Source organism: Lethenteron reissneri, chromosome 50 (assembly GCF_015708825.2).
Source record: "Lethenteron reissneri isolate LAM-NWPU_2019-01 chromosome 50, ASM1570882v1, whole genome shotgun sequence".
In the NCBI taxonomy this organism is placed as follows: Eukaryota; Metazoa; Chordata; class Hyperoartia; order Petromyzontiformes; family Petromyzontidae; genus Lethenteron; species Lethenteron reissneri.
In genome coordinates, this window is record NC_083828.1 from 11,142,175 (window position 1) to 11,169,122 (window position 26,948).

Here is a 26,948-nt window from a genome sequence, read left to right on the forward strand (position 1 = left end):
TGGATCGCGCTCATGTCGGACGTGAGCGGCATCCTCAACATGCTCAGCACGGCGCTGCAGGCCGACGACATGCACATCGTGAGCGTTGGAGGCATCGTCGCCGCGACCGTCCTGCAGCTGCGCTACACCTTCTTGACCACTTTGACGCTCGACACCGTCTCGACACCGGCGCTCCTCGAGCTCAACGAGCGCCTCGGGGGCAACGTGCAGTCCGAGGACGAGGACGAGGTGGCGGCGACCTTTCGCGCCGGGGGCGAATACGTACAGCACCTTGTTGCTCATCTCGAAGAGCGCTTCCCAGAAGAGACGCACTCCACGGTACGGGCGCTCGCCATGCTGTACCCAGACGAGATCGCCAAGGCGGCGCACATCCAGACCTTTGGCGTGCACGAGATCGTCGCGCTCGGCAAGACCTACCTGCCGGACGCCTCCTCCTCCGAGCTCGTGACGGAGTACAACCACTACAAGTACTTTGCCATCGGCAGCTTCCGCGGCGTCGGCGCGACGGAGATCCTCAAGGTCGTGTGCAGCAACTCGCACATGCAAAAGTCCCACCCCAAGATCCTCACGCTCATCAAGATCGCTGCGACTTTGGCGCACGGGTCTGTCGACTGCGAGAGGGCCTTCTCTCTGCAAAACAACATCAAGACCGAGGAGCGGTCGCTCCTCACGTGCAAGCAGTTGAACGCGCTTATGGTTTGCGCCCGCGACGGACCAAAACTCAGCAACTTTGATGCCGAAGACAACATGAAGCGCTGGAAGAATGCGAAGAAGAGAAAGTACATTTGCTCGTAATCACGCTCTGCATTTGAATAAAGTATGTGGTTCTTGTGCGGAAATGCGGAAATCATATATTCATTGCAATCAGTAGCTCAAAGCCCTGCGTGATGTTGGGCCTTGCATATATCCTTTCCAATAGAACGCATTAACGTGTTGTTAAAAGCGCGCGGTCACAGGAGTAGTCTTTCCACCGTTTGCGGTTGACATTACCAGAAATGCGGGAAGAATTGAACCCTCCTTCCGCATTTTCCATGCCGAAATCGCAACCCTGCCCGCAATGCGCAATTTGTTGTTGTTGTTGCTGCGCCGGCGCATTTTGGGGATTAAATCGTCGATTGGTAACGTGGCGCCATGCGTCTCACACTGACGACTCGTTAAGAGGCGCGACTCGGATGGACCAGACGAGCGCGAAGACTGCAGCAGCAACACGCTGAGCCGGCGCTACCAACAATTGTCTAAGCTCTGCTGTCTATTTTTATTTAGATTTTATCGGCCAATAAAACGAGTATTCACACATGTGGAAGTGAGCGGGAAACACTATGCCGTGCATACGGTACCAGTGGAGTACGTACTGTATACATTTTGTCTGTACCCTGTGCCACCTTCCGGCTGATCCAGAAGATTACTGCTGGATAAAGGATACATTTGCAAATGTAATTTGTTATTTTGTTCCTAACAAGTGCATTGATGGTTAATGTACAATTCAACTGAGGGACTGTGCGTTGTCTTGGTGCGGTCTGAGGCTGTTTTCATTCTTGTGCTGCCTCACTCAAGCTTGCATTAGTGTTGAAAAATCTAACTTATATAATGAATGTGTTTTTTAAGTATTTATATTTAGTAAATAGCTTACCTTGTTCTGCATTTTGCACTCGTATAGTTTTTAAAACACGTGTGGTAGCTTGCTGACCGGCCCCGACTGGACATGTGAAATAGAGCTTCATAGCTCTTCGGATTCCACCAGTCCACGAATCCGCGAGCACGCGACAAAGTCCACGAAGGATTCGCGGATTACGAGTTCGCGCCACGTGACTCGCGCGTGTGTATCAGCCAATCAGCGCTGGCGATTCTCACCCTGCGTCACGTGACCCCCCCTCATCACGGCGGACGTGGCAGCCATCTTATCACGGCGGACGTGGCAGCCATCTTATCACGGTGACGTCATCCCTACCCAACATGGCCGCACTTCCGCTCAGACGACTTCCGCCGCCGCCGGAAGTGACTTAACCTAGCGTGCAACGCGAAACCCTCTCTTCCGGTATCGTCGCCATCAGCACCAGGTGCGGTTGCGTCTCCGTGGCGCGGGATCCGAGCTCAATCCGCACCATCCTCCCCCCACGGGGATCCCGGGAGCCCCGGGCAGCACCGCGATGGGATGGGGACGTGGGGCGCGCGGTTATTGGGGCTCGATGTGGACGGAGAGACTTAACTGGCGACGGTTGTGGGAAGGAGTTAAGGGCTCGTTGCTGTGTGCGGGGAACCTGGGACCCCCCCCCCCCCCCGGCCATTAACAACAGCGAGGCTCTTCGTTCATCCGCAGCGGTGGCCGTTCGCCGGCATTGGGTCAAACGAGCCTGACTAAATTGCTGCTGAGACGCAGACGGTCAAAACCGTTTCCGTAGTTTTTGCTTTGCCGCCGATGAGACGCGCACTCCATTTTAAAATGCCGAGTAGCTGATGGCATGCTTTCAAAATGTGTATTTTATGTGTAGAGGGAAAGGCATTGGGAGGGTTTTATGTGTAGATGGGAGGGGGGGAGAATCGGATCGCCTGATTATTGTGGCATTAACATCGTCTGCGCCGTCGCTTGATTGCCTCGCGAGCTCGAGATGGTGACTGGGCCGACGAGGGGCCGCACGTGTAACCCTCCTCCCCCTCGTGTGTCCCTCGCGAGCAGCACGATGGCGATCCGCTACCCGATGGCCGTTGGCCTCAACAAAGGCCACCCGACCACCAAGAACGTCGCCAAGCCGCGGCAGTGCCGCCGCCGTGGGGTGAGTGGCACGCGATCAACTCCACCACTCGCCACCACTCACCATCCTCTACCACTCACCATCCTCTACCACTCCTCTACCACTCACCATCCTCTACCACTCACCATCCTCTACCACGCGCATTCAGCTACTCGCCTCTCACCATCCTCTACCACTCACCATCCTCTACCACTCACCATCCTCTACCACGCGCATTCAGCTACTCGCCACTCGCCGTCCTCTACCACTCACCATCCTCTACCACTCACCATCCTCTACCACTCACCAGCCTCTACCACTCACCATCCTCTACCACGCGCATTCAGCTACTCGCCTCTCACCATCCTCTACCACTCACCATCTACCACGCGCATTCAGCTACTCGCCACTCACCATCCTCTACGACACACATTCAACTACTTACCAGGATCACTCGCCATCACTACCACGCGCATTAAACGGTTATGCATTCAGATACTCTCCATCGACTACCCCCATCAAATAAATAACCGTAAACCACTGGACATTGCACATCCAATTAGCAGGGTTGGCTACGTATGAAAAAAGTTGACCACACACAGAACATCACTACTCGCTAATCCACCGATCACCGTCGTCCGTTCCAACAATGTTCTCCACGCTCACCTCTCCAATCGCCCACACCGAGAACGCCCTCGGCGCACTGCTGCCCACCGCTCACCATGGTCCACACACACGTGACTCCACGCTCACCATGGTCCACACACACGTGACTCCACGCTCACCATGGTCCACACACACGTGACTCCACGCTCACCATGGTCCACACACACGTGACTCCACGCTCACCATGGTCCACACACACGTGACTCCACGCTCACCATGGTCCACACACACGTGACTCCACGCTCACCATGGTCCACACACACGTGACTCCACGCTCACCATGGTCCACACACACGTGACTCCACGCTCACCATGGTCCACACACACGTGACTCCACGCTCACCATGGTCCACACACACGTGACTCCACGCTCACCATGGTCCACACACACGTGACTCCACGCTCACCATGGTCCACACACACGTGACTCCACGCTCACCCCTCTTAACGCTTTGCCTTCGCTCGCTCACCAATGGGTTTACACTGAGAAGTAGAGCGGCTTCTTCCATCACGCCTCTCGCGGCGCTGTGATTTGCTCGGTTATTGAATGATAACTGCGCTGTTAAGAAGGGTCATTGCGCGAAACGTTGTCCATTGCATATGTGTTTCATTGTGAGACCACGCGGTGTTATTGAATGTTTGAGCTTTTTAGTTCGAACTGCGATTGGATGGAATCGGTTACAACATTTCCACTCACAATATAGTTACCTGCAGCCTGTTGCATTTAGTTTACACAGGGCGAAGGAAGTTCTGTCTCGGCGATGAGGGTATGAATTGTTTAAAGGCTTAAGACATTTTTTATTGATTCTGTAGATTATTTCCCCGATGGCTGTTAATTGGAACAGCCGAGGGGCTGCTCCACATGGCCGCCGAGTGGAAGGCCCTCTCTCACTACACGTGGTCATTTCTGCCATTAAAGACACGAGAGACCCGTAGAGACAGATCTATTGAAGACAAGCGACACGTGTGCGGTTGTGGCCATGCAACCCAAACTGTGGATCATATATAGTTAAACCCATAGAGGCACAGATACAGAGATAAAATACGTAGACTCGTACAGATACATGGAGATGTTTTAAATACAAGCCACAGTCGTGCGGTTGTGGCCATGCAGCCCAAACTGTGGACCAAATAGTAAACCCAGAAACAGACTCACAGATACAGTCCCATAAAGACTTAATAGAGACCAGACATACATTAACAAACCACAGTCGTGCGCTTGTGGCCATGTAACTCCTTAAGTGGAGGAGAAATCGCAAAACTGCACGAAACTCTCCTGCACCCCTATTGTTGTAGCAGTAGCAGCAGATGGCATGACATCGACAATGGCATCTAGCTCCTGTACATATTGCTGCTGCCATCATGGAATAGAAACTGCCATTGGCACTACAGCTGCGGGATATTCTGATTGTTCAAGTGATCGATTACCAACCAATGACGAAGACAAACATCTGAACGGATGGGGGCTTGGTCATGTAATAGCCATCGGCCGGTTCAAGTTAGGCCTGAGTTAGATTGGGGGTTTCCTGCGTTCCGAAGGCAAGTGTGGAGGTGCAGCCATCTGTGTAAAGCCATCCCGAGTAATTGACCACACCGTGGGGGTTCTATAGGTCGAGTGGATTTGTTTGGAAAGCACCTCGGGGGTGTGAGCTGCGTCCACTGCTTCGCCGCCACCGCAGTGGGGACGTTAAAGGTCCCATGACCTCGATTGAAAATGAGTCGGACATTGTGTTGTGACGTCAAGTGCCACATTTTCCAATTTAAATTGGAAAGACCAATAAGCTTTGATTTTTAATCTATATATTTAAATGTTACCAGGTAAGGCCCACAGAGCTATAGAGCTCTTTATCAGAAGTGATCTGGTCACAAATGATAGCTCGATGAAGTGGCTTATCATGTGGAAATTTCTGTCATCCATGTTTCTAAATGTGGAGGGGAAAAACGGGAGGACCGAGAGAAAAATCCACGTGGCCATGGAGGGAGGACTATATGCAAACTACAGATATACACCAGGAGTCCGGGTTGGGATCGAAGCCACGATTTGCTGCATAGCAGGCAGACTGCTGCCCAACCAGCAAATCGTGTTCACCTCATTCCATAGGGGTGGCTGCCATCTGTAGGTCTCAAAGGCGTAAAAATGAACAACTGTGTAAATGAAAGTGATCATATTATTATTCGCCACCTCCCATGTGAATTTAACGCAAGTCTATGCACGTCAATAGGAGTTGTGTAGTAGGGAGCATTGGCGCATTGGTGAGCGCGCTGCTTCGAACACGGCGACCCCAAATTCAATTTCTACTCACGGCCAACATCGGTGATGGATATCTGAACAACTCAGCCTTAAATGAGTACCTGGCGTGGTGTGTAAACATCGCCATTGGGTAGACAAATGCAGTCAGGTGTGGTCCTGGCCACCCACCCCCTCATCCGGTGCTCACTAATGGCACTTTGCCGTAAACAGTTTGCTCAAGGCTATACAGGGGATCTTGTCTTGCAATGTGTCAATTGACACACTCGCAAGCGAGCCGTCCACACTCAAAGGTGAATTGTCTTAAGAGAAAATAAACCTGGACAGGCGGCGCCATAGCACCACTTTGTGGAGAAGTCAACAGCGGTCATTTATAGTCGTCGCTACCATAGAAATCTTCAGGGCTGTGTACGGGAGATGATCACCAATGCTCATTTGAGGCCTGTAATACAGCACTGTCGAGGCAGCCCAGGGTTGGTGGACCGCACACCAACGTCAAAGTTCCTTCCGTTGGGCGTCGTGGAGTGACCCATACCCTGACTCGTCAGGAGGTGGTGGTACAGCAAAATGTGAATGCCACCTGTTCTGCCTCGATGGGATAGTGTTTTCTCTGGGCGCTCCGGTCTCCTCCCATGCATATAATTAACTAGCTGTACTACCCGGCTTCGCCCGGGACTTGGATCCACCACGCCCGGCCGCCTTTGTCTCCCCAGTGGCGATGTTCATACGCCACACCAGTTACTCGTTTTGAGGCTGAGTCGACCTAGGGGAGGCCCAGGACCGGTTCAAATAATCGTCACCGGTGGTAGCCGTGATTGGCCGTGTCGGGTGGTGGAGGGTTACAACACATTAATAAATAAGGCGATCTAAACCCAATAACGTTGTTTATGAATAATGGTCGCGAAAGCCTACGTGTTACAAATTGACTCACTTTACTTAATAACCAGGCTACAGTCTACATTATAGACTGCCAGTACACCCACCCAGCTTAATAAACAGGCTACAGTCTATATTATAGACTGGCAGTACGCTCACCCAGCTTAATGACTATTTGTACAGTCAACATTTAAAGAATCTATTCTTGGCGCGTCGTGCTTAAAAGTAATGACACAGTTGTTTTGACATCTGAAATGGTAATTGTTGTGGTTTCACGCTTGAACACACCGGTGGGCTAAAGCAGTGAACTATTAGTCTTTTATCAACGTGACACTTTTTTACTGATTGGCCGTGTCGGGTGGTGGAGGGTTACAACACATTAATAAATAAGGCGATCTAAACCCAATAACGTTTATGAATAATGGTCGCGAAAGCCTACGTGTTACAAATTGACTCGCTTTACTTAATAACCAGGCTACAGTCTACATTATAGACTGCCAGTACACCCACCCAGCTTAATAACCAGGCTACAGTCTACATTATAGACTGCCAGTACGCTCACCCAGCTTAATGACTATTTGTACAGTCAACATTTAAAGAATCGATTCTTGGCGCGTCGGGTTAAAAAGTAATTACACAGTTGTTTTTTCATTGGTATGTAATGTTTGAAAGTTTTCAGAAGATTTTAAATGTATTTTCCCCCCCGGGCAACGCTGGGTATATCGAGTTTATACCACAAAGTCGTCGCTTGACACGGGTGGGGTGTCGAGGCCTAGTACCGTGCAGAGCCTCCGGCCTCGCCTAGATTGCCTACCCGGCTGAGGCTGGGTACCGGGGCCGTTACCCCCCCCCCCCCCCCCGCGCTACAATAATACTGTCTAATCGCTATAATTTTATAATCTACTGACCCTATAATAGTAATTGCACACATTGTGGTGGGGGGGAGTGAAGAGGACGTGAAACTTTGATGAATTTACCTCAGAGTCGCGTGTTAATGCGTGCGCATATTTTTAACGGGAATTAAAAATGGCGTCCACCCCGCAGCGAATGCGTCGCTACCCGTTGCCAGGGGCAACCGCCGTGGAAAACCAAAGGGACCAATCGTGTCTCGCAAATCCCTCACATTTCGTCCAATGAAACTGCGTATGGTCCGGCGACACACACACAGACAGACAGATTTGCGATTTTATATATATAGATTGGCTGATAACGCCTTGATATTTATAAAACCGCAGAGCTTGGGCAATTGTTGGTAGCACTGGCTCCTCGACCACGTGGCTGCTGTTACTTCCCCACTCTTGTGGTTCCTCCTTGAGCCGTTCTGAGTGGCGAGATGCGTTTCCCACGTTGGCGCGATTGTAACTCTCTCTGCATTGTGAAACGTGGCCTTCCCCTGCCTCCCGCAGCGCCTGACCAAGCACACAAAGTTTGTGCGCGACCTGATCCGCGAGGTGTGCGGCCACGCGCCCTACGAGCGCCGCGCCATGGAGCTGCTCAAGGTGTCCAAGGACAAGCGCGCGCTCAAGTTCATCAAGAAGCGGGTGAGGGCCCGGCTACTGACCCTCCGCGCAAACACTCGCCCCCTCCTCAAAACACTCCCCCCATTCTGTCCTCCACTCGTCCCCTCCTCCCCCCCCCACGCCCTCCTCCAAACACTTGCCCCCTCCTCCCCACGCTCTCCTCAAAACACTCACCCCCCACGCTCTCCTGCAAACACCCACTCCCCCCATTCTGTCCTCCACTCATCCCCTCCTCAGTTGCGCTGCTCGGGTTTTGTGCTGTGTCCGATCCGTGCCGTTTGTCTCCACCAGCTTGGCACCCACACCCGTGGGAAGAGAAAGCGTGAGGAGCTCAGCAACATCCTGGCCGCCATGAGGAAGGCCGCCTCCAAGAAGGAGTGAAGTCCCACCCCTCCCCCCCACTCTTCAATAAAAACCGTGGACTATTGGAAGCTTGCTATGCTGCTTGTCTGTGTTGAGATGAAAACAATCTAAATGTGGACTGAGATTGTGAACTGGGTATTGGATGCAATCACAACGTTGTCAACAATGTCAATTCAATTTTTTCTGCAAAAAAATCAAATTGACATTTTCCCACAGACAATTTGATTTGCTCTGTCCCTGTGGTTTCAAGTTTCATTTGTCAAGTTTCATTTATTTGGTATAGCCCTGTGAGCCATGCGGCTCTTAAGTCGGGTGCAACTGCAAACAAAATATGAACATCTTAGTTCTTTCGGTAAAGTCAAAAAGATGAAACCCTGCAGTCACGAAAGCTTTAAATCGAAAAATATGAACAAAACATTAAAGCGAGGACGCGCAACAGAAACACCCTGGATAAACCAGCAAATCTAAAAAAAACGCTTGTGTGCAAAGATCCCAGTGTGATGCAAGTCAAACAATAACCATAACACAATTTAGATTACCCATGTTTTTAAAATAAAAATAATGCTATAAAAACAGTAATCATAAGAAATTATTTAAATTGAACAATAAACCATATATAACATGTACGACCAAACTTTGCAGCCATAGCTGGCAGCATTACACTCCCAGTGTATGATGTGAGTCGGCGTATGATGAGTGAATTAGTGCATGATGAGTGAATGGGTCCGTGGTTGAGTATGATGCGAGTGTATCACGGCCTTGGCTCCGTTGGCTCTCGCCCACTGCACGCCATCACGGCCAGGAGGCTGCGTTGTCGCAGGAGCTTCTGCAGAGATGCGGGAGCCGCTGCTTCTTGCGAGGCCGCACGCACGCCCAGAGCCTCATCCTCCGAGCCCGAAGCGGCCTCTCAGCTCGAGCCAAACCCTGCTGCCGAGCCAGGCGAGACCGAGGCTCCCCGAAACACCAGGCCGCAGAGCTGGGACTCCACGACTATTGTCACCCCCTAACCCCTCACACTCATTTCCCTCCACACTCATTTCCCTCCACGCTCCCTCCACACTCATTTCCCTCCACGCTCCCTCCACACTCATTTCCCTCCACGCTCCCTCCACACTCATTTCCCTCCACCCTCCCTCCACACTCATTTCCCTCCACGCTCCCTCCACACTCATTTCCCTCCACACTCGTACTCATTTCCCTCCACACTCCCTCACACTCATTTCCCTCCACACTCATTTCCCTCCACGCTCCCTCCACACTCATTTCCCTCCATGCTCCCTCGTACTCATTTCCCTCCACGCTCCCTCCACACTCATTTCCCTCCACGCTCCCTCGTACTCATTTCCCTCCACACTCCCTCACACTCATTCCCTTACACATTCGCCACTCGGGTCTCCTCCTCGCTCACTATCCACAGCGAGCGAGCAGGTGGCCATCTTGTCATTGTGGACTACTTTAAAAAATAATTTGGCACACTACCCAACCATCTAACCCAAATGAATACTAATTATGAATCGGTATTGGATTAATACAGGGTGTTCCAAAAAGATGGACCCAATTTCAAAGCAGTATATTTTACGATGGCAACATGTTACAATTACACAAAGTTACAAACGGTTTGAGTTATCAAGTTTTACTAACCATTTTATAAATGCTCTATGCGCCCTCCACCTGCTGTACGGACAACAGAGACGATAGTTGAATTCGTCCCAAACGCCACTCAAAGTGTCTTCCACTGAAGTCACCGCTGCCGTGATTCTGTTTTTGAGGTCTTCTAGATTAGTCACTAATGGCACAAAAACACGGTCTTTGACGTATCCCCACAAGAAATACGCAGGGTGTGATGAAACACGCTGCATAGCAATTACGGATTCAGTCTTGCTGAATTGCAGAACGCAAAACGCCTTGTGTTGCAGGGTTGCCATCTTGCGAATGACTTGAGGCTAGGGGCTGTTTGTGCGCTGGGAGAGCCATCTTGCAGTAATCATTTGAAACTCTATGCCCCGCCCTTTCAAGTGGTATGTTTCATTCATGGGTGGTTCGTGGTTGCAGAGATATAGCGATTTCAAATTGTGTCCATCTTTTTGAAACACCCTGTATAACGATACAGTTGATGAAAAAGCACTCCCAGCAGGTGCCAAAGCTAATGGAAGGCATAAAAGATGTCTACTTAAAATTACTGTAAATTGTAGCCTCTAGTTGGTTGTCTTGGTGTTCACTGCTGTGGAATTGTGCGCAAGCGAGGTGTTTCGTGTACATAATGCACTCGACACAGGCAGTGGCACCCCACAGCGAGAGAGGCAGTGAACTGTGGATACGAATCAATATATTTGCAGGTGTATAGTCACTTGGTTACACACGATCAAAACGGTTCCAATGCAAAGCACAGATGGCCGAGAAGGGACCATGGGATCGCAGCCCATGGTCCCTTCTGGACTCTACCAACTTGAGGTCACAGCCCATGGGACCTATTGGGCTGTACCAATTGAGCTGATGGAAAGCAGCTAGCAGGCACCACACTTGGTTCCCATAGCTTTTTTAAGTGGTGGCACAAACCCCCTATTCCTCACGGCAGAGTGGCACAGTCCATCAGCCACCCGCCCTCACAAGAATATGTACAACCCCAAGCAGACGGGGCGAGCCCGGGGTTAATTGGTGCGCGAAGCTACGAGAGTGAGAATCATGGACGATGAGACGAAGTGGCGGGTGGGAGGGTGAGCACTAGAAGGGGACCCTGGCCAAACACCTGCCCCGCCCCCTCGCAACGTCACCGGCGAGGAAACGAGGCCAAAGACGTCGTCGAGTGAATTGACCTCCACACGCGGTGCCCGGGAGCCGTCGTGTCTGGCACTGCCGTCCCATCACGGCATTGTGCGCTCGGGGGTGCATGTGCTCTCGTGTGCGTGGGGGTGTGGAGTGGGAGCGGGGATCTATACGGGGCTCTCGACGCGTGTGAGTGTGTAAGCGAGGGGAACGGGAGGATGAGTGTTACATGTTCTGACAGCACTGGAACTTGTTTGTCTTGCTGGGATCGGTGGGCGGCACTGTGATGTCCACCACGTTGTTGCTGGGCGAGTCGTGGTGGCCGGCGCGGTCCGACATCTGTTTCTGTGAGACTATCCGGTAGATCTCTGCGTGATGGGGAAAGGGATGAGGGTGGGCAGACGGGAAAGGTGAGTCTCCTCACCCCCCAAGACAGGAGCAGTGACATCGTCACGATCGTAAAACGCAACCACCACCAGCCCAACCACCACCACCTCGACCAACCACCTCAACCTCAACCACCACAAGCTCAATACCACCACCACCACAACCCCAACTACCACCGCCTCAACTACAACCAGCTCAATACCACCACCCCAACCACCACCAGCTCGTCCCATCCGCTTCTGCCTCTTAACCCTTGGTACCGTACAATGGCGAATCAAAACCAGGTGGCGAGAAGAACGCTACAGAGGGAAGAGAAGGCAGAGGTCGAGGCGACGAGGAGGTGGACACTGTGCACCACCCTCTGACCTGTGAGGATGGTCTGGAAGGCCGTCTCCACGTTGGTGGAGTCCAGGGCCGACGTCTCGATGAAGGACAGGTTGTTCTTCTCTGCAAAACACAAACGCGCGCACATCCACGCCGCGTCAGTGCCTCGTGCGCACGCATCCCTCCGATGCGGTGTGGTGCCATGGGGGGCTCCAGTCACTCCTGCAACGGATGGTGGCCAGTCCCCCAAAGTGCTGTGGTGCTCCACTCTGGTGAATATCATTGAGGGGGGGTGGGTGCTGCTCCGCATGCGATCCATCACAAAGCCACAGCTAATGAATACCCACACACCCCTGCTGTGACCCGCACCGTGACCCACAACCTGCTGTCTGCACGCGATCACAAACCACAGCGACGGATGGGGTGCTCCATTTCACTCGGGGCATTACAAATAAGTAATATTTTAAAAAACTTTTTTTTAAAACACGCTTTCATGAAATGTACCGTACTCGTAATGGCAGAACTCCACGAGACTCCAGGAAGTGGCCCCGAAGCTTGCTATAACATAAGGGGCCGTGGTCATTTACAGTTAACATCAGTTGAGCGTGGACAATTAGACCCAAACCGAAACATAACATATAAAAAATAATGTTTACAAATATATTTTTTATGATAGAATATAGTATTGTCATCAGTATGACATAAGTATACCAAGTCTGCAGTCGATACCACATTGGGAAGTGGGTTAAAATTGAGTTACAAGATTTGAGGATACAACAACAGTAAATTAATAGAAAGCGTGTAAAAAGATTGTTTAAAAATATTTTTTCTTTTTTTATGATAGAATATAGTATTGTCATCAGTATGACATAAGTATACCAATTTTACAGTCGATACCACATTGGGAAGTGGGCTAAAATTGAGTTACAAGATTTGAGGATACGACAACAACAGAGTGAGTTAATAAAAAGCGTGTAAAAAGAGGCGGAGGTGGATCTGTCCAGAGTAGCTCCCGGTCCCCTGGGTGCCATGGCGAGATGTTAAATCCCTCGCTTGGCATGCAGGTCGCGAGTTCGATCCTGACCTTGATGCCTGCTTTATATTTGGAGTTTGCGTGTCTCTCCGCGTAGACGTGTGGATTCTTCTCGGGGTCCTGTTTTTCCCTCCATATTTAGATTCAACATGCAGTTAGAGCATTTGAGTGCTATAAACGTCCACATAAGCCACTTCGTTGAGTTTCTGAAAAAGCGCTTTATAACTCAGTGGGCCTTACCTGGTAGAATAGTAAAACTAGAGTACTGGCGCCATCTATCGGTAGAAGTCAGTGCGTTTAATGTATGAATTCTTGTCGCGATTGTTTATTAGCCTTGAGCCGTATTGAGAATTTCTGTTGTGTGCTGATGTTATAAATGTCTGTTTTGATTTGTGCCGAGACCTATCTATTGCGGATCACCCACCCGTGGATCGCAATCCCCTTCTTTGGCCACCGCTGCGCTGTTGAATTCAACTCCGGGACGGAGCGAGCTCAGCGGTGCCACCCGAGCACAAACACAAAGCACGATCGCCATCGGGCTCGACGCATGACGTTTTGCCCCCTGTGCGCTGGGAGTTTAATTCAGGAACAAGAACCGAACGGTTCCTGAAGAAAGCTCCCGGTACAGGGGAGCGAAACGTCGGACTTCGCGCCAAACAGCACGCAGCACAACCCGAGCGCACGTCACGCAACGGACACGTGCACGACTCATCGCTCACAGCAGAGCGAGAGGGCGTCGAGGCTGAAATTTAATGAGAGATGGCACTCTCATGATAGGTCAGGTGACAACCGACAGTTTCGCAAACACGGAACAAGCGACCGAGTTTGCGAGCGGTGGACACGCGAACACGACGCGAGCTCGCTTGCGCGCGCGTGTGTGTATGTGTGGGGGAAGCTTCTGAAGCGGCCGCGCTGCGAACCCGGGGGGCCAAGTTCGATGCCCGGCCACGGCAACGTTGGCGGAGGTGGTCAGTGATCTGAGAACCGGTCCCGTTACAACCGCCCCTCTGCCCACCTTCACCGACTGGCCAGCGTGGCAGTCTCCGGTTTAGAGCGGTCCAAATTACAATGATCCACATTTACGTTTATATATTGCAACTATGGATCGATTTACGACGCAACTTCCGACACGACTCCGAACGGAGGAGGCCTTCATTCATCGCCAGGTTGAGAACGGCTGCCGTGACCGAGTCGGCAGAACTTCACCATGGGAAGAACGCTGGCTGCATGAGCCAGAAACCGGCCCTTCGGTATAATTGTTACGAGGCAATGGCGAGTGCGTTGAGGGCGGCGTGAGGGATCTGTTGAAGTCACTTGTTGCCTCCCTGCCGTTCAGCCCCCCCCCCCTCTTCCAGTGCTGGGAAACTCGGGCAAGGAAATTTAATGGCGGATGCGTCATCGGCGTCATCCCGGCTGGTCGGTTCACATTCCAGAATGAGAAGCCATCTCTCCCTGATCAATTCAGCATGATCACACCAAAGATACACTGTCCATAGCACACTGCACACCACCTGCACACCACATACGCATGTGCCACACTGTCCACACAACCCACACACTGCACCACCCAGGCTCCTGAAGCTACCAGCTGCTGGCAAAGACACTCTGCGGGGTTGCCACCTGTCCTGGCTTTCACAGAATACACCTCTATTCTTCTCACGGCTGTGTCATGGTTATTTAGCCTCGGGAGGTGGCAACTGAACTACAGCCGGGGTGCGGCTTCAGCTGCTGCACGCGCTTGGGGCGCGTGGGCGGCCGTGACGCGGCCCCGGTGGCTGTGGCCGGGCCAGAATTATTTGTGGGACGGCGCCGTCGGCTCAGGGAGCCAGACTGAGGCACTCATCACCGAGTTGGGAACTCGCGGTAGGCACGAGAGGGAGTCGGAGAAGGGGCGACAGCTGAGAGGCAGTCGAGCCAACGCCCGCCCCAGGGGTTGCTGCCCACCCGGGAACGGTGGCACAGCAGCGCTCGTGCTGTGCGGTTAGCGTGGCGCCACGGGGCGCGGCTATGATTGCGTGATGCGGCTGAGAGGGTAGTGCGATGGGGTGCAGAACGGCAGGACCCTTGTAGGGGGTGGAGTGGCAAGCGGTGGTGGTGTGGGGTAGTGGGGTTGTGCAGCGGTGGTGTGGTGGTGCGGTGCAGGTGCGGGGTGGTGCGGCAGTCGCGGAGATGTGTGGTGGTGCGGTGGCTGGTGTCACCTGCGAAGGCCTTGGCCTCGTCGGTGGGCACGGCGCGCAGGTGCCGCAGGTCGCTCTTGTTGCCCACGAGCATGATGACGATGTTGCTGTCGGCGTGGTCGCGCAGCTCCTTGAGCCAGCGCTCCACGTTCTCGTACGTCAGGTGCTTGGCGATGTCGTACACCAGCAGCGCGCCAACCGCGCCCCGGTAGTACCTGCCGGTGCGGCACAGCGTGGATTACTGGCCACGTGTGTTGTCTCCGCCACGCCACTGCCCGATTTGGGGTGACTATCGCGTAACGGGGTCGACTACCACCGAGGAATCGTCACAGCTATCATCTCTGCGACCGCCTCCACCACCACCACCACCACCGCAGCGACAGCCACAACCGGCGCCGCCACCACCTCCTCCGTCATTACCGCAACCACCAGCGCTCCCACGCAGGCGACTCACGCGGAGGTGATGGCGCGGTAGCGCTCCTGCCCGGCCGTGTCCCAGATCTGCGCCTTGATGGTCTTGCCGTCCACCTGGATGCTGCGCGTGGCGAACTCCACGCCGATGGTGCTCTTGCTCTCCAGGTTGAACTCGTTGCGCGTGAAGCGCGACAACAGATTACTCTTTCCGACGCCCGAGTCTCCAATCAGCACCACTGCACGCGCACGCATGAACGCACGCATAAACACACGCACAAACACACGCACAGGTGGGGTCAGGCACAGTTGCCATGTCGTTATGACCAGAACCACAACCTTGACGCGATTTCCTTCTGGGAGCGAGGGCGGTGGACGAGGAGGAAATGGAGGAGGAAGGCCGAGTGGAGCGCAGTCAGCATTTCCCGTGGACGCGTCACGTGCGGGAATCACAGACAGACGCGCGCTCGCACGCGCACAAACCCCCACGCGCACAAACCCACAGGCGCACAAACTCACACAAATACAATGACAAAGATCTTCCATTTAAACATAACAGACTATTGGGGCAAGTGCTGCTAGCGAGCAACCTACTAAGGCCGGCATGGCACACAAAGGCGTGGGTGGCCAACTCCACATCCGGCTGCCTTTCTCTCTCAAGCAGCGATGTTTACACATCACACCAGGTTCTCATTTGAGGCCGAGTCGACCTAGGGGAGTCCCAGGGCCGTGAGCGGGAATTGAACCAGGTTTGTAGTGCAGCGCGCTGACCGCTACACCACTGCTCTCAAAACGCACACACGCACACATACCCCACCCGCGGACATCAGCAGGAAGTGACGGTGCGACCTCCTCCCATTGTGCATTTGGCCTCGGCCTGACAGTCGATTCCCGAGCAATTTCTACGCACGGCAACAAAACCCAAACGCAACGAGCACCGGGGTGATGGCGGACCCGGGGCCAGAGGGTTAGGGTTATGCTTTAGGGTTACAGCTAGGTTAGAAATGGGGTCATGGTTAGCAGTTGGGTCAGGTTTAGGGAGCGTTACGTTATGGGTTCCGACGACGTCTGTAATCGGGGCACGGGTTGTGTTCAGAGCATCTGCGTGACCGGAGCTGGGCTGTGGCTGGGCCCCGTGGCTGTTGGGGAGGCAGGGTTCGGGTGGGGGCTGTGGTGAAGCTGAAAGAGTGGAGCCTCCTTAGCTTCCTGGATGCTTAGAGTGCAGAGTGTAAAACAATGCCTGGCACTCAACAACACACTCACCACCCAGCTACACAATAACATGCTCCATATAGCCTTAACAGACTGTTGGGGCAAGTGCTGTTAGCGAGTAGCACCTGTGAAGGCTGGAACAGCACACGCCAGGGGTGGGTGGCCAGCACCACGCCCGGCCACCTTTGTCTCCCCAGTGCTGATGTTTACACGTTGTACCAGCTACTTATTTTAAGGCCGAGCCGACCTAGGAGAGGCCGAGTTCAAATAATCGTCACTGGTGCTTGCCCACGAGCGGGAATCAAACTCGGGTCGCCGGGTTCGTAGTGCAGCGCACTCACCGCTGCAACCACCGCTCCCCATGTAGTGAGTGTCCGCACGCCGCCACAGCCGCCGCACACTTTCTCTGCGAAACGATCTCAGATGTGGGACCACAGCCGCTACCAGGTGCAGGGAAGCTCACGGGGCCCCGCCCGCTACCCAGGGTCCCCTCAACCCGGGCCCAGTGGGGGGGGGGGGGGGGTGAGCACGCTAAGCAGCGAGCGTGCCACGAGTCGGGGGGCCGCAGTGCCAGCGGAGATCTTCTCTTTATCCTCCCCTCTTCCCTCGCGTGGCACCGGCACCACCCAGACCGGCACCGGCAACACCCAGACCGGCACCGGCACCACCCAGACAGGCACCACCCAGACCGGCACCGGCACCACCCAGACCGGCACCGGCACCACCCAGACCGGCACCGGCACCACCCAGACCGGCACCGGCACCACCCAGACCGGCACCGGCACCACCCAGACCAGCACCACCCAGACCGGCACCGACACCACATAGACCGGCACCGGCACCACCCAGACCGGCACCGGCACCACCCAGACCGGCACCACCCAGACCGGCACCACCCAGACCGGCACCGGCACCACCCAGACCGGCACCACCCAGACCGGCACCACCAAGACCGGCACCACCAAGACCGGCGCCGGCACCACCAAGACCGGCACCACCCAGACCGGCACTACCCAGACCGACACCACCCAGACCGGCACCGGCACCACCCAGACGAGCACCACCCAGACCAGCACCGGCACCACCAAGACCGGCACCAGCACCACCCAGACCGGCACCGGCACCACCCAGACCGGCACCAGCAACACCAAGACCAGCACCGGCACCACCAGACCGCCCAGACCGGCACCACCAAGACCGGCACCGGCACCACCAAGACCGGCACCGGCACCACCAAGACCGGCACCGGCACCACCAAGACCGGCACCGGCACCACCAAGACCGGCACCGGCACCACCCAGACCGGCACCGGCACCACCCAGACCAGCACCACCCAGACCGGCACCACCCAGACCAGCACCGGCACCACCCAGACCGGCACCACCCAGACCAGCACCGGCACCACCCAGACCGGCACCGGCACCACCCAGACCGGCACGACCAAGACCGGCACCGGCACCACCCAGACCGGTACCGGCACCACCCAGACCGGCACCATCAAGACCGGCACCGGCACCACCAAGACCGGCACCGGCACCACCCAGACCGGTACCGGCACCGCCCAGACCGGTACCACCAAGACCGGCACCGGCACCACCCAGACCGGCACCACCCAGACCGGCACCGGCACCACCCAGACCGGCACCACCCAGACTGGCCCCGTGTGGAGACGGAGTCGGCCCCGCACACACAATTAGAGGAGAAGGAGCCCCCCCACCCCAGCACGTTCATTGTGCAGGGGATGAATAATTCATGGTCACGGCACCAGTGGCTCCAGTGAGACGCAGCCCCCGGAGCGTGCGGTACAGACACGTGGTATTAACGCGTGGGACGGACACGTGAGACGTTCCAAACAGTCCAGGGACCGTCCATATAACCCAGACAGTCCCAGAGATTCTATAGACAACCCGTGCAGTCCAGGGACTATCCATACAATCCAGACAATTAGCTCAAAGGATGCGTGCAACAAATAGAGGGTGTTGCTATGCACCACGACGATCGGTTTTGATGTTGCTCAGCCTTCTCTCTCCAAAGTCCCACACTCAGATGGGGATGGGCTCCTGCGGTTGTCGGCGGTGTGATCTGTGCGGGGTACAGGTTCGGTTAACACCGAATGATTTTCACTTTCACTGCTGCGTCGCTTATGGAGCTAATTCACCTCCTAACGCACACTTCACGTGGTCGAGACAGCACCTTACCCCCGCACACCTGCCTACCCAGCACACCTGCCTACCCAGCACACCTGCCTACCTACCCAAGCACACCTACCTACCCAGCACACCTGCCTACCTCCCCAGCACACCTACCTACCCAGCACACCTGCCTCCCTGGCCAGCACACCTGCCTACCCAGCACACCTGCCTACCTACCCAGCACACTTGCCTACCTACCCAGCACACCTGCCTACCCAGCACACCTGCCTACCCAGCACACCTGCCTACCAAGCACACCTGCCTCCCTGGCCAGCACACCTGCCTACCCAGCACACCTGCCTCCCTGGCCAGCACACCTGCCTGCCTACCCAGCACACCTGCCTGCCTACCCAGCACACCTGCCTGTCTACCCAGCACACCTGCCTGTCTACCCAGCACACCTGCCTGCCTACCCAGCACACCTGCCTGCCTACTCAGCACACCTGCCTACCCAGCACACCTGCCTCCCTGGCCAGCACACCTGCCTGCCTACCCAGCACACCTGCCTCCCTGGCCAGCACACCTACCTACCCAGCACACCTGCCTACCTACCCAGCACACCTGCCTGCCCAGAACACCGAATTACCCAGCACACCAACCTACCCAGCACACCAACCTACCCAGCACACCTGCCTAACCAGCACCCATCGCTGTTGCTGACACTGATGAACCAAATTGAATTTGCTCCCCCCCCACCTTTATTAAACCACGCGGGAGGCCACAGGGCCACGAGCTCGCGCGGAGGAAGCTCCGCTTCCTCCGCGGGTAATCATCAATTCTTCTAAAACGTGGACTCCGACTCGGCAGACAACGGGCAACTCTCGCGAATGATTGATTGCCCATCCTCAAAGGCGCGTTAGGGGTTCGGGTCAGGTGACCGCAACATTTTGTCGATTTCCCTGCAAAAATGAAGGTGGACGCTTAACAGCATGACCGATGGTGACGATGCGCTGTTGATGAGGATGCCGTCCTGATGCAGACGACGACCTGATGTGGCGAAGACATCCCAATGAAGACAGTGATGTGATGGGTGGCGATATTGTGATGCTGATGCGGTGGCAGTTGCGTTTGTGGTACGAATGAGGATGTGATGTAAAATAAGGATGCAGAGGAAAAATGCGGATGTGATGGAGATACGAATTATGTTTAAAAACCTCTATTATGGGCGACTTATATAGTTGGTGATGGTTTTGTGGTAGTGGTGGTGATGATGATGGTGTGTGGTCGGTATGATGATGTGAAGATGACGGTGATGCTGAAACTTGTCTGCCCTTGATCACAAGGCAAGCTCATCCCAGCTGGGGTCCATAAGACCCCCGTTTCTCGGTATCCCCTCGAGTAACAAACACATCCCCACCCCCCCCTTGGTGACGAACCCTGATGACTACAAACTCCAGGGCAACATTACCCGGTCGCACAGAACAGCTTAAGTGCCAACTCATTTGATTTGTGACGATCTGCATAAGATAATTCAAGAAAGAATGTTAATGCACCCAGCCGCAGATGATCCCCAAACGCAAGCCCCTACGCGGCGGTGAGTAGCGTAGAGCGGCCGGTGACTCGCTCTACTTAGAGCGGCAAGTCACTCACTCTACTTAGACCGGCCAGTAACTCACTCTACTTAGACCAGCCAGTAACTCACTCTACTTAGACCAGCCGGTCACTCACTCTACTTAGACCAGCCAGTCACTCACTCTACTTAGACCGGCCAGTAACTCACTCTACTTAGACCAGCCGGTCACTCGCTCTACTTAGACCAGCCGGTCACTCACTCTATTTAGACCAGCCGGTCACTCACTCTACTTAGACCGGCCAGTAACTCACTCTACTTAGACCAGCCGGTCACTCGCTCTACTTAGACCAGCCGGTCACTCACTCTACTTAGACCAGCCAGTAACTCACTCTACTTAGACCAGCCGGTCACTCGCTCTACTTAGACCAGCCAGTCACTCACTCTACTTAGACCAGCCAGTCACTCACTCTACTTAGACCAGCCGGTCACTCACTCTACTTAGACCAGCCGGTCACTCGCTCTACTTAGACCAGCCAGTCACTCGCTCTACTTAGACCAGCCAGTCACTCGATCTCCTTAGACCAGCCGGTCACTCACTCTACTTAGACCAGCCGGTCACTCACTCTACTTAAACCGGCCAGTAACTCACTCTACTTAGACCAGCCAGTCACTCACTCTACTTAGACCAGCCGGTCACTCACTCTACTTAGACCAGCCGGTCACTCACTCTACTTAGACCAGCCGGTCACTCACTCTACTTAGACCAGCCAGTCACTCACTCTACTTAGACCAGCCAGTCACTCACTCTACTTAGACCAGCCGGTCACTCACTCTACTTAGACCAGCCGGTCACTCACTCTACTTAGACCGGCCAGTCACTCACTCTACTTAGACCAGCCGGTCACTCACTCTACTTAGACCAGCCAGTCACTCGATCTCCTTAGACCAGCCGGTCACTCACTCTACTTAGACCAGCCGGTCACTCACTCTATTTAGACCAGCCGGTCACTCGCTCTACTTAGACCGGCCAGTCACTCACTCTACTTAGACCAGCCAGTCACTCACTCTACTTAGACCAGCCGGTCACTCACTCTACTTAGACCAGCCGGTCACTCACTCTACTTAGACCGGCCAGTCACTCACTCTACTTAGACCAGCCGGTCACTCACTCTACTTAGACCAGCCGGTCACTCACTCTACTTAGACCAGCCGGTCACTCACTCTACTTAGACCGGCCAGTCACTCACTCTACTTAGACCAGCCAGTCACTCACTCTACTTAGACCAGCCGGTCACTCACTCTACTTAGACCAGCCGGTCACTCACTCTACTTAGACCGGCCAGTCACTCGCTCTACTTAGACCAGCCGGTCACTCACTCTACTTAGACCGGCCAGTCACTCGATCTACTTAGACCAGCCGGTCACTCACTCTACTTAGACCAGCCGGTCACTCACTCTACTTAGACCAGCCGGTCACTCACTCTACTTAGACCAGCCGGTCACTCACTCTACTTAGACCGGCCAGTCACTCGCTCTACTTAGACCAGCCGGTCACTCACTCTACTTAGACCGGCCAGTCACTCGCTCTACTTAGACTGGCTCTACGCTCCTCGCGGCCTTCTCCCCGAGGGCGAGTTCACTGAGACGCTTCGCGCTTATGATGTTAATGACAACTTGGCACAGCTCCTACGCCACAAAAGTCGCCCAAACAGCCACCACAGGCCCCAACAACTTTCCCCCCGCACAGCGACCCCGGAAGCGCGAAACATCTCGCAATCCCAACTGAGAGACCACCATCCCACACCCCAGGATCAACCAATCACGCCTCCGATTAGCACGGTGAGCAATGTACGGTGCAAAGGAAGTTCAACATACATACATACATGCACCCTACACTGACCCCCGTATATATTCACACCCCACTCACTCACTCACCCAAACCCCGACTCACATCTCCACATACAACCTCACACTCTGCAGATACCCACTCACGCACACTGCCCACAACCAGCCACTCGCCCCAACTCACCTCCAGACCCCACTCACTCACCTCACTCACCCCACTCACTCACCCCAATCACTCCCCCACTCACTCACCCCAATCACTCCCCCACTCACTCACCCCACTCACTCACCCCACTCACTCACCCCACTCACACCCCCACACTCACTCACCCCACCCACACCCCCACACTCACTCACCCCACCCACACCCCCACACTCACTCACCCCACACTCACTCACCCCACTCACTCACCCCACCCACACCCCCACACTCACTCACCCCACACTCACTCACCCCCACATATAGACCACACACACCCTCCCCACACAGACTCGCGCCGACTCTCGCCCCCCACTTACACAGTCCTCAACACCTCCTACTGACCCCAGCACTCACCCCCCGCTCACCCCCCGCGCTGCTCACCCTTAAAGAGGTAGTCGTACTCGTCGTCGCGGGCCCCCATGTCGCTTGAGACGTAAATGGTGGAGCGGCGCGGGAGACGGCTGAGGCTGCGCGGCGGTGGTGGAGGCGGCGAAGCTGTTGCTGCTGCTCTTGTTAATGTCTCTCTATCCGCCCGTTATGCCTCTCTCCTCCCCGTGTCTCCCTGTGTCTCCCCGCCTTTCTCTCCCCCTGTGTCTCTGTCTCTCCCCCTGTGTGTCTCTGTCTCTCTCTGTCTCTCCCCGTGTCTCTCTCTCCCTTTCTCCCCGTGACAATCCACCCCACAGCCGTGCGGAAACTCTGACGTCACTTCCGCCTCCGCCGGCACGCGACCTTTCACCCTCCCGCGAGCCCCTCCCCCTCCCACGACCCGCCCTCCACCCCCGCGAGCCCCCCCCCCCACACTCCCCCCTCCTTGTGAGCCCCCCCCCCGCGTGACACGTGACGTGCGGCACGTGATGGTGGCCTGTAGGAGTCACCCGCCCCCATACTCCACCACACCTACCCCCACAGGCGATTCGATTATTTGACGGAAGTCGATTGCGTGGTTCGCGATTCAATGTGGGAATCGATTCTATTTGTCGACAGTGGTTTGTGCGGGAAATGTGTAACGATGACGATTTTCCAGCGATTCATTTTTCTATCGATTGTAAATCTCGATCAAATGAAGAATCGGTTAATGTTTCAGCCCGAGTTTGTGCTGTTGGGCATGCAACTCTCAACCCCCGTGGGCGATTCAATTATCACGATTCCGTTCAACGGTCGCGATCCGATTATTCATCATGATTCGAATACCGTCTATAACAGGCGACGTTTCGGGCAACGGCCCTTCAAAGAAAACAACCTCAATAAGTGACCGCTCACACCACGGGCCCCAAGGCACCGAGTGTTCTACTCGCGGTCCTGACGGCACCAGGCGTGGCGATGGATGTCGTCTGGGGCTTTCCCTTCCGTCGATTCAGCGTAAAGAACCGGGTGCATGGCGCGGTGTGGGGAACATTCGCAACTGGGGAGGCAAAGGCGGCCCTGCGTGGCCCTGCGTGCTTCTGGCCACACCCGTGCATCATTTTGGCCTTGTACGTCTGGTGAACTTCTTTCGCATCGTACGTAGCCAACGGTGCGCCATGAGAGGTGCCTTCCCGAGTACTCGCAAACAGGGCAGCCTGAGGAGTCTGTGTGGGTCAATAGTCACGTGAAGCGTGTTACTGTGTCACAGCCACCCTATGACCACCCTCCCCATCACCACCCTGGTCCCCATCACCACCCACCCCATCACCACCCTCCCCATCACCACCCTGGTCCCCATCACCACCCACCCCATCACCCTCACCATGACCACCCTTCCCATCACCACCCACCCCATCACCACCCATCCCATCACCACCACCCCACCACCACCCACCCCATCACCACCCACCCCATCACCCTCCCCATGACCACCCTTCCCATCACCACCCTGCCCCATCACCCACCCCATCACCACCTCCCATCACCACCCATCCCATCACCACCACCCCACCACCACCCACCCCATCACCACCCTCCCCATCACCACCCTCCCCATCACCACCACCCATCACCACCCTCCCCATCATCACCACCCTCCCCATCACCACCCACCCCATCACCACCACCCCATCACCACCCTCCCCATCACCACCAACACCATCACCACCCACCCCATCACCACCCACCCCATCACCACCCTCCCCATCACCACCAACCCCATCACCACCCACCCCATCACCACCCTCCCCATCACCACCCACCCCATGACCACCAACCCCATCACCACCCTCCCCATCACCACCACCCCATCACCACCCTCCCCATCATCACCCTCCCCATCACCACCCTCCCCATCACCACCCTCCCCATCACCACCGCCCCATCACCACCCTCCCCATCACCACCCTCCCCATGACCACCCTCCCCATCACCACCCTCCCCATCACCAGCCACCCCATCACCACCCTCCCCATCACCACCACCCCATCACCACCATCCCCATCACCACCCACCCCATGACCACCAACCCCATCACCACCCTCCCCATCACCACCACCCCATCACCACCCTCCCCATCATCACCCTGCCCATCACCACCCTCCCCATCACCACCCACCCCATCACCCCCCTCCCCATCACCACTCACCCCATCACCACCCTCCCCATCACCACCCTCCCCATCACCACCCACCCCATCACCACCCACCCCATGACCACCCACCCCATCACCACCCTGCCCATCACCACCCACCCCATGACCACCCACCCATCACCACCCTCCCCATCACCACCCTCCCCATCACCACCCATCACCACCCACCCCATCACCACCCTGCCCATCACCACCCTCCCCCTCACCACCCACCCCATCACCACCCTCCCCATCACCACCCACCCCATCACCACCCTCCCCATCACCACCCTGGTCCCCATCACCACCCACCCCATCACCACCATCCCCATCACCACCCACCCCATCACCCTCCCCATGACCACCCTTCCCATCACCACCCACCCCATCACCACCCATCCCATCACCACCACCCCACCACCACCCACCCCATCACCACCCTCCCCATCACCACCCACCCCATCACCCTCCCCATGACCACCCTTCCCATCACCACCCTCCCCATCACCACCCACCCCATCACCACCCTCCCCATCACCACCCACCCCATCACCACCCATCCCATCACCACCACCCCACCACCACCCACCCCATCACCACCCTCCCCATCACCACCCTCCCCATCACCACCACCCCATCACCACCCTCCCCATCATCACCACCCTCCCCATCACCACCCACCCCATCACCACCCACCCCATCACCACCCATCCCATCACCACCACCCCATCACCACCCTCCCCATCACCACCAACCCCATCACCACCCTCCCCATCACCACCCACCCCATCACCACCCTCCCCATCACCACCAACCCCATCACCACCCACCCCATCACCACCCTCCCCATCACCACCCACCCCATGACCACCAACCCCATCACCACCCTCCCCATCACCACCACCCCATCACCACCCTCCCCATCATCACCCTCCCCATCACCACCCTCCCCATCACCACCCTCCCCATCACCACCGCCCCATCACCACCCTCCCCATCACCACCCTCCCCATGACCACCCTCCCCATCACCACCCTCCCCATCACCAGCCACCCCATCACCACCCTCCCCATCACCACCACCCCATCACCACCATCCCCATCACCACCCACCCCATGACCACCAACCCCATCACCACCCTCCCCATCACCACCACCCCATCACCACCCTCCCCATCATCACCCTGCCCATCACCACCCTCCCCATCACCACCCACCCCATCACCCCCCTCCCCATCACCACTCACCCCATCACCACCCTCCCCATCACCACCCTCCCCATCACCACCCACCCCATCACCACCCACCCCATCACCACCCTCCCCATCACCACCCACCCCATCACCACCCACCCCATGACCACCCACCCCATCACCACCCTGCCCATCACCACCCACCCCATGACCACCCACCCATCACCACCTTCCCCATCACCACCCATCACCACCCACCCCATCACCACCCTGCCCATCACCACCCTCCCCCTCACCACCCACCCCATCACCACCTCGCAAATGGTAGCGCGGTACGCAATTGGGACGGCACGCTGAAATCATCGCCCCCAACTGGCCGATGCTCCAGGTAATTCCTGCGAATTTGACTTCCCTATCCTGGCCTCTTGAGTTCTCATTTCGTGAACCAAACGCAACTCGACCTCACTCGTGAATTATTCACCCACTCACTCCCACCTCATTCATTCACTCGCTCTTGCAAATGCGACTCGTGGTCTCTTCACGCGTTACCTGGTGACCACAAAATCAGCTTCGAAACGGGACTCCACACAGCCCCGCGGACTTCCTCAGTCTCAGCATTGGCCACGAGGTGGCGCGTGGAAGCCACGTGGGCGCATCTTGGGTGGGATAGAATGGGTGGGGGCTCGCGTGTGGTGGGGGCTCGCGGTGGGGGGGGCTAGCGGGCTGATGAGGGTGGGGGCTGAGTGGACTGAGGGTGGG

General features: G+C 55.8%; 2 protein-coding genes across 2 annotated transcripts; one reads left to right on the top strand and one right to left on the bottom strand.

Moving 5' to 3' along the window:
• Window positions 1–1,967: 1,967 nt before the first annotated feature.
• Window positions 1,968–8,470, top strand: RPL36 (ribosomal protein L36). The gene is made up of 4 exons (XM_061572247.1): window positions 1,968–2,057; window positions 2,675–2,771; window positions 7,926–8,060; window positions 8,331–8,470. The coding sequence occupies exons 2-4, from the start codon at window positions 2,679–2,681 to the stop codon at window positions 8,418–8,420; spliced, it is 318 nt and encodes a 105-aa protein (XP_061428231.1). The 5' UTR covers window positions 1,968–2,057; window positions 2,675–2,678; the 3' UTR covers window positions 8,421–8,470.
• Window positions 8,471–10,711: 2,241 nt separating this feature from the next.
• On the bottom strand, window positions 10,712–23,140 carry LOC133354978 (ras-related protein Rab-11B-like). The gene is made up of 5 exons (XM_061572211.1): window positions 22,843–23,140; window positions 15,541–15,736; window positions 15,108–15,301; window positions 11,919–11,999; window positions 10,712–11,533 (listed from the first exon to the last, which is right to left on the bottom strand). The coding sequence occupies exons 1-5, from the start codon at window positions 22,880–22,882 to the stop codon at window positions 11,391–11,393; spliced, it is 654 nt and encodes a 217-aa protein (XP_061428195.1). The 5' UTR covers window positions 22,883–23,140; the 3' UTR covers window positions 10,712–11,390.
• Between the last annotated feature and the right edge of the window lie 3,808 nt (window positions 23,141–26,948).

Bases quoted from the DNA above. Each gene is read 5' to 3' on its own strand.
- RPL36 (XM_061572247.1), top strand. From the start codon at position 2,679: ATGGCGATCCGCTACCCGATGGCCGTTGGCCTCAACAAAGGCCACCCG. The intron at 2,772-7,925 runs GTGAGTGGCACG...TGCCTCCCGCAG, and splicing joins GGCAGTGCCGCCGCCGTGGG to CGCCTGACCAAGCACACAAA. The intron at 8,061-8,330 runs GTGAGGGCCCGG...TGTCTCCACCAG, and splicing joins TCAAGTTCATCAAGAAGCGG to CTTGGCACCCACACCCGTGG.
- LOC133354978 (XM_061572211.1), bottom strand. From the start codon at position 22,882: ATGGGGGCCCGCGACGACGAGTACGACTACCTCTTTAAGG. The intron at 15,737-22,842 runs GTGAGCAGCGCG...GTGCGCGTGCAG, and splicing joins GTACGACTACCTCTTTAAGG to TGGTGCTGATTGGAGACTCG. The intron at 12,000-15,107 runs GTGACACCAGCC...TGTGTTTTGCAG, and splicing joins CGAGGCCAAGGCCTTCGCAG to AGAAGAACAACCTGTCCTTC.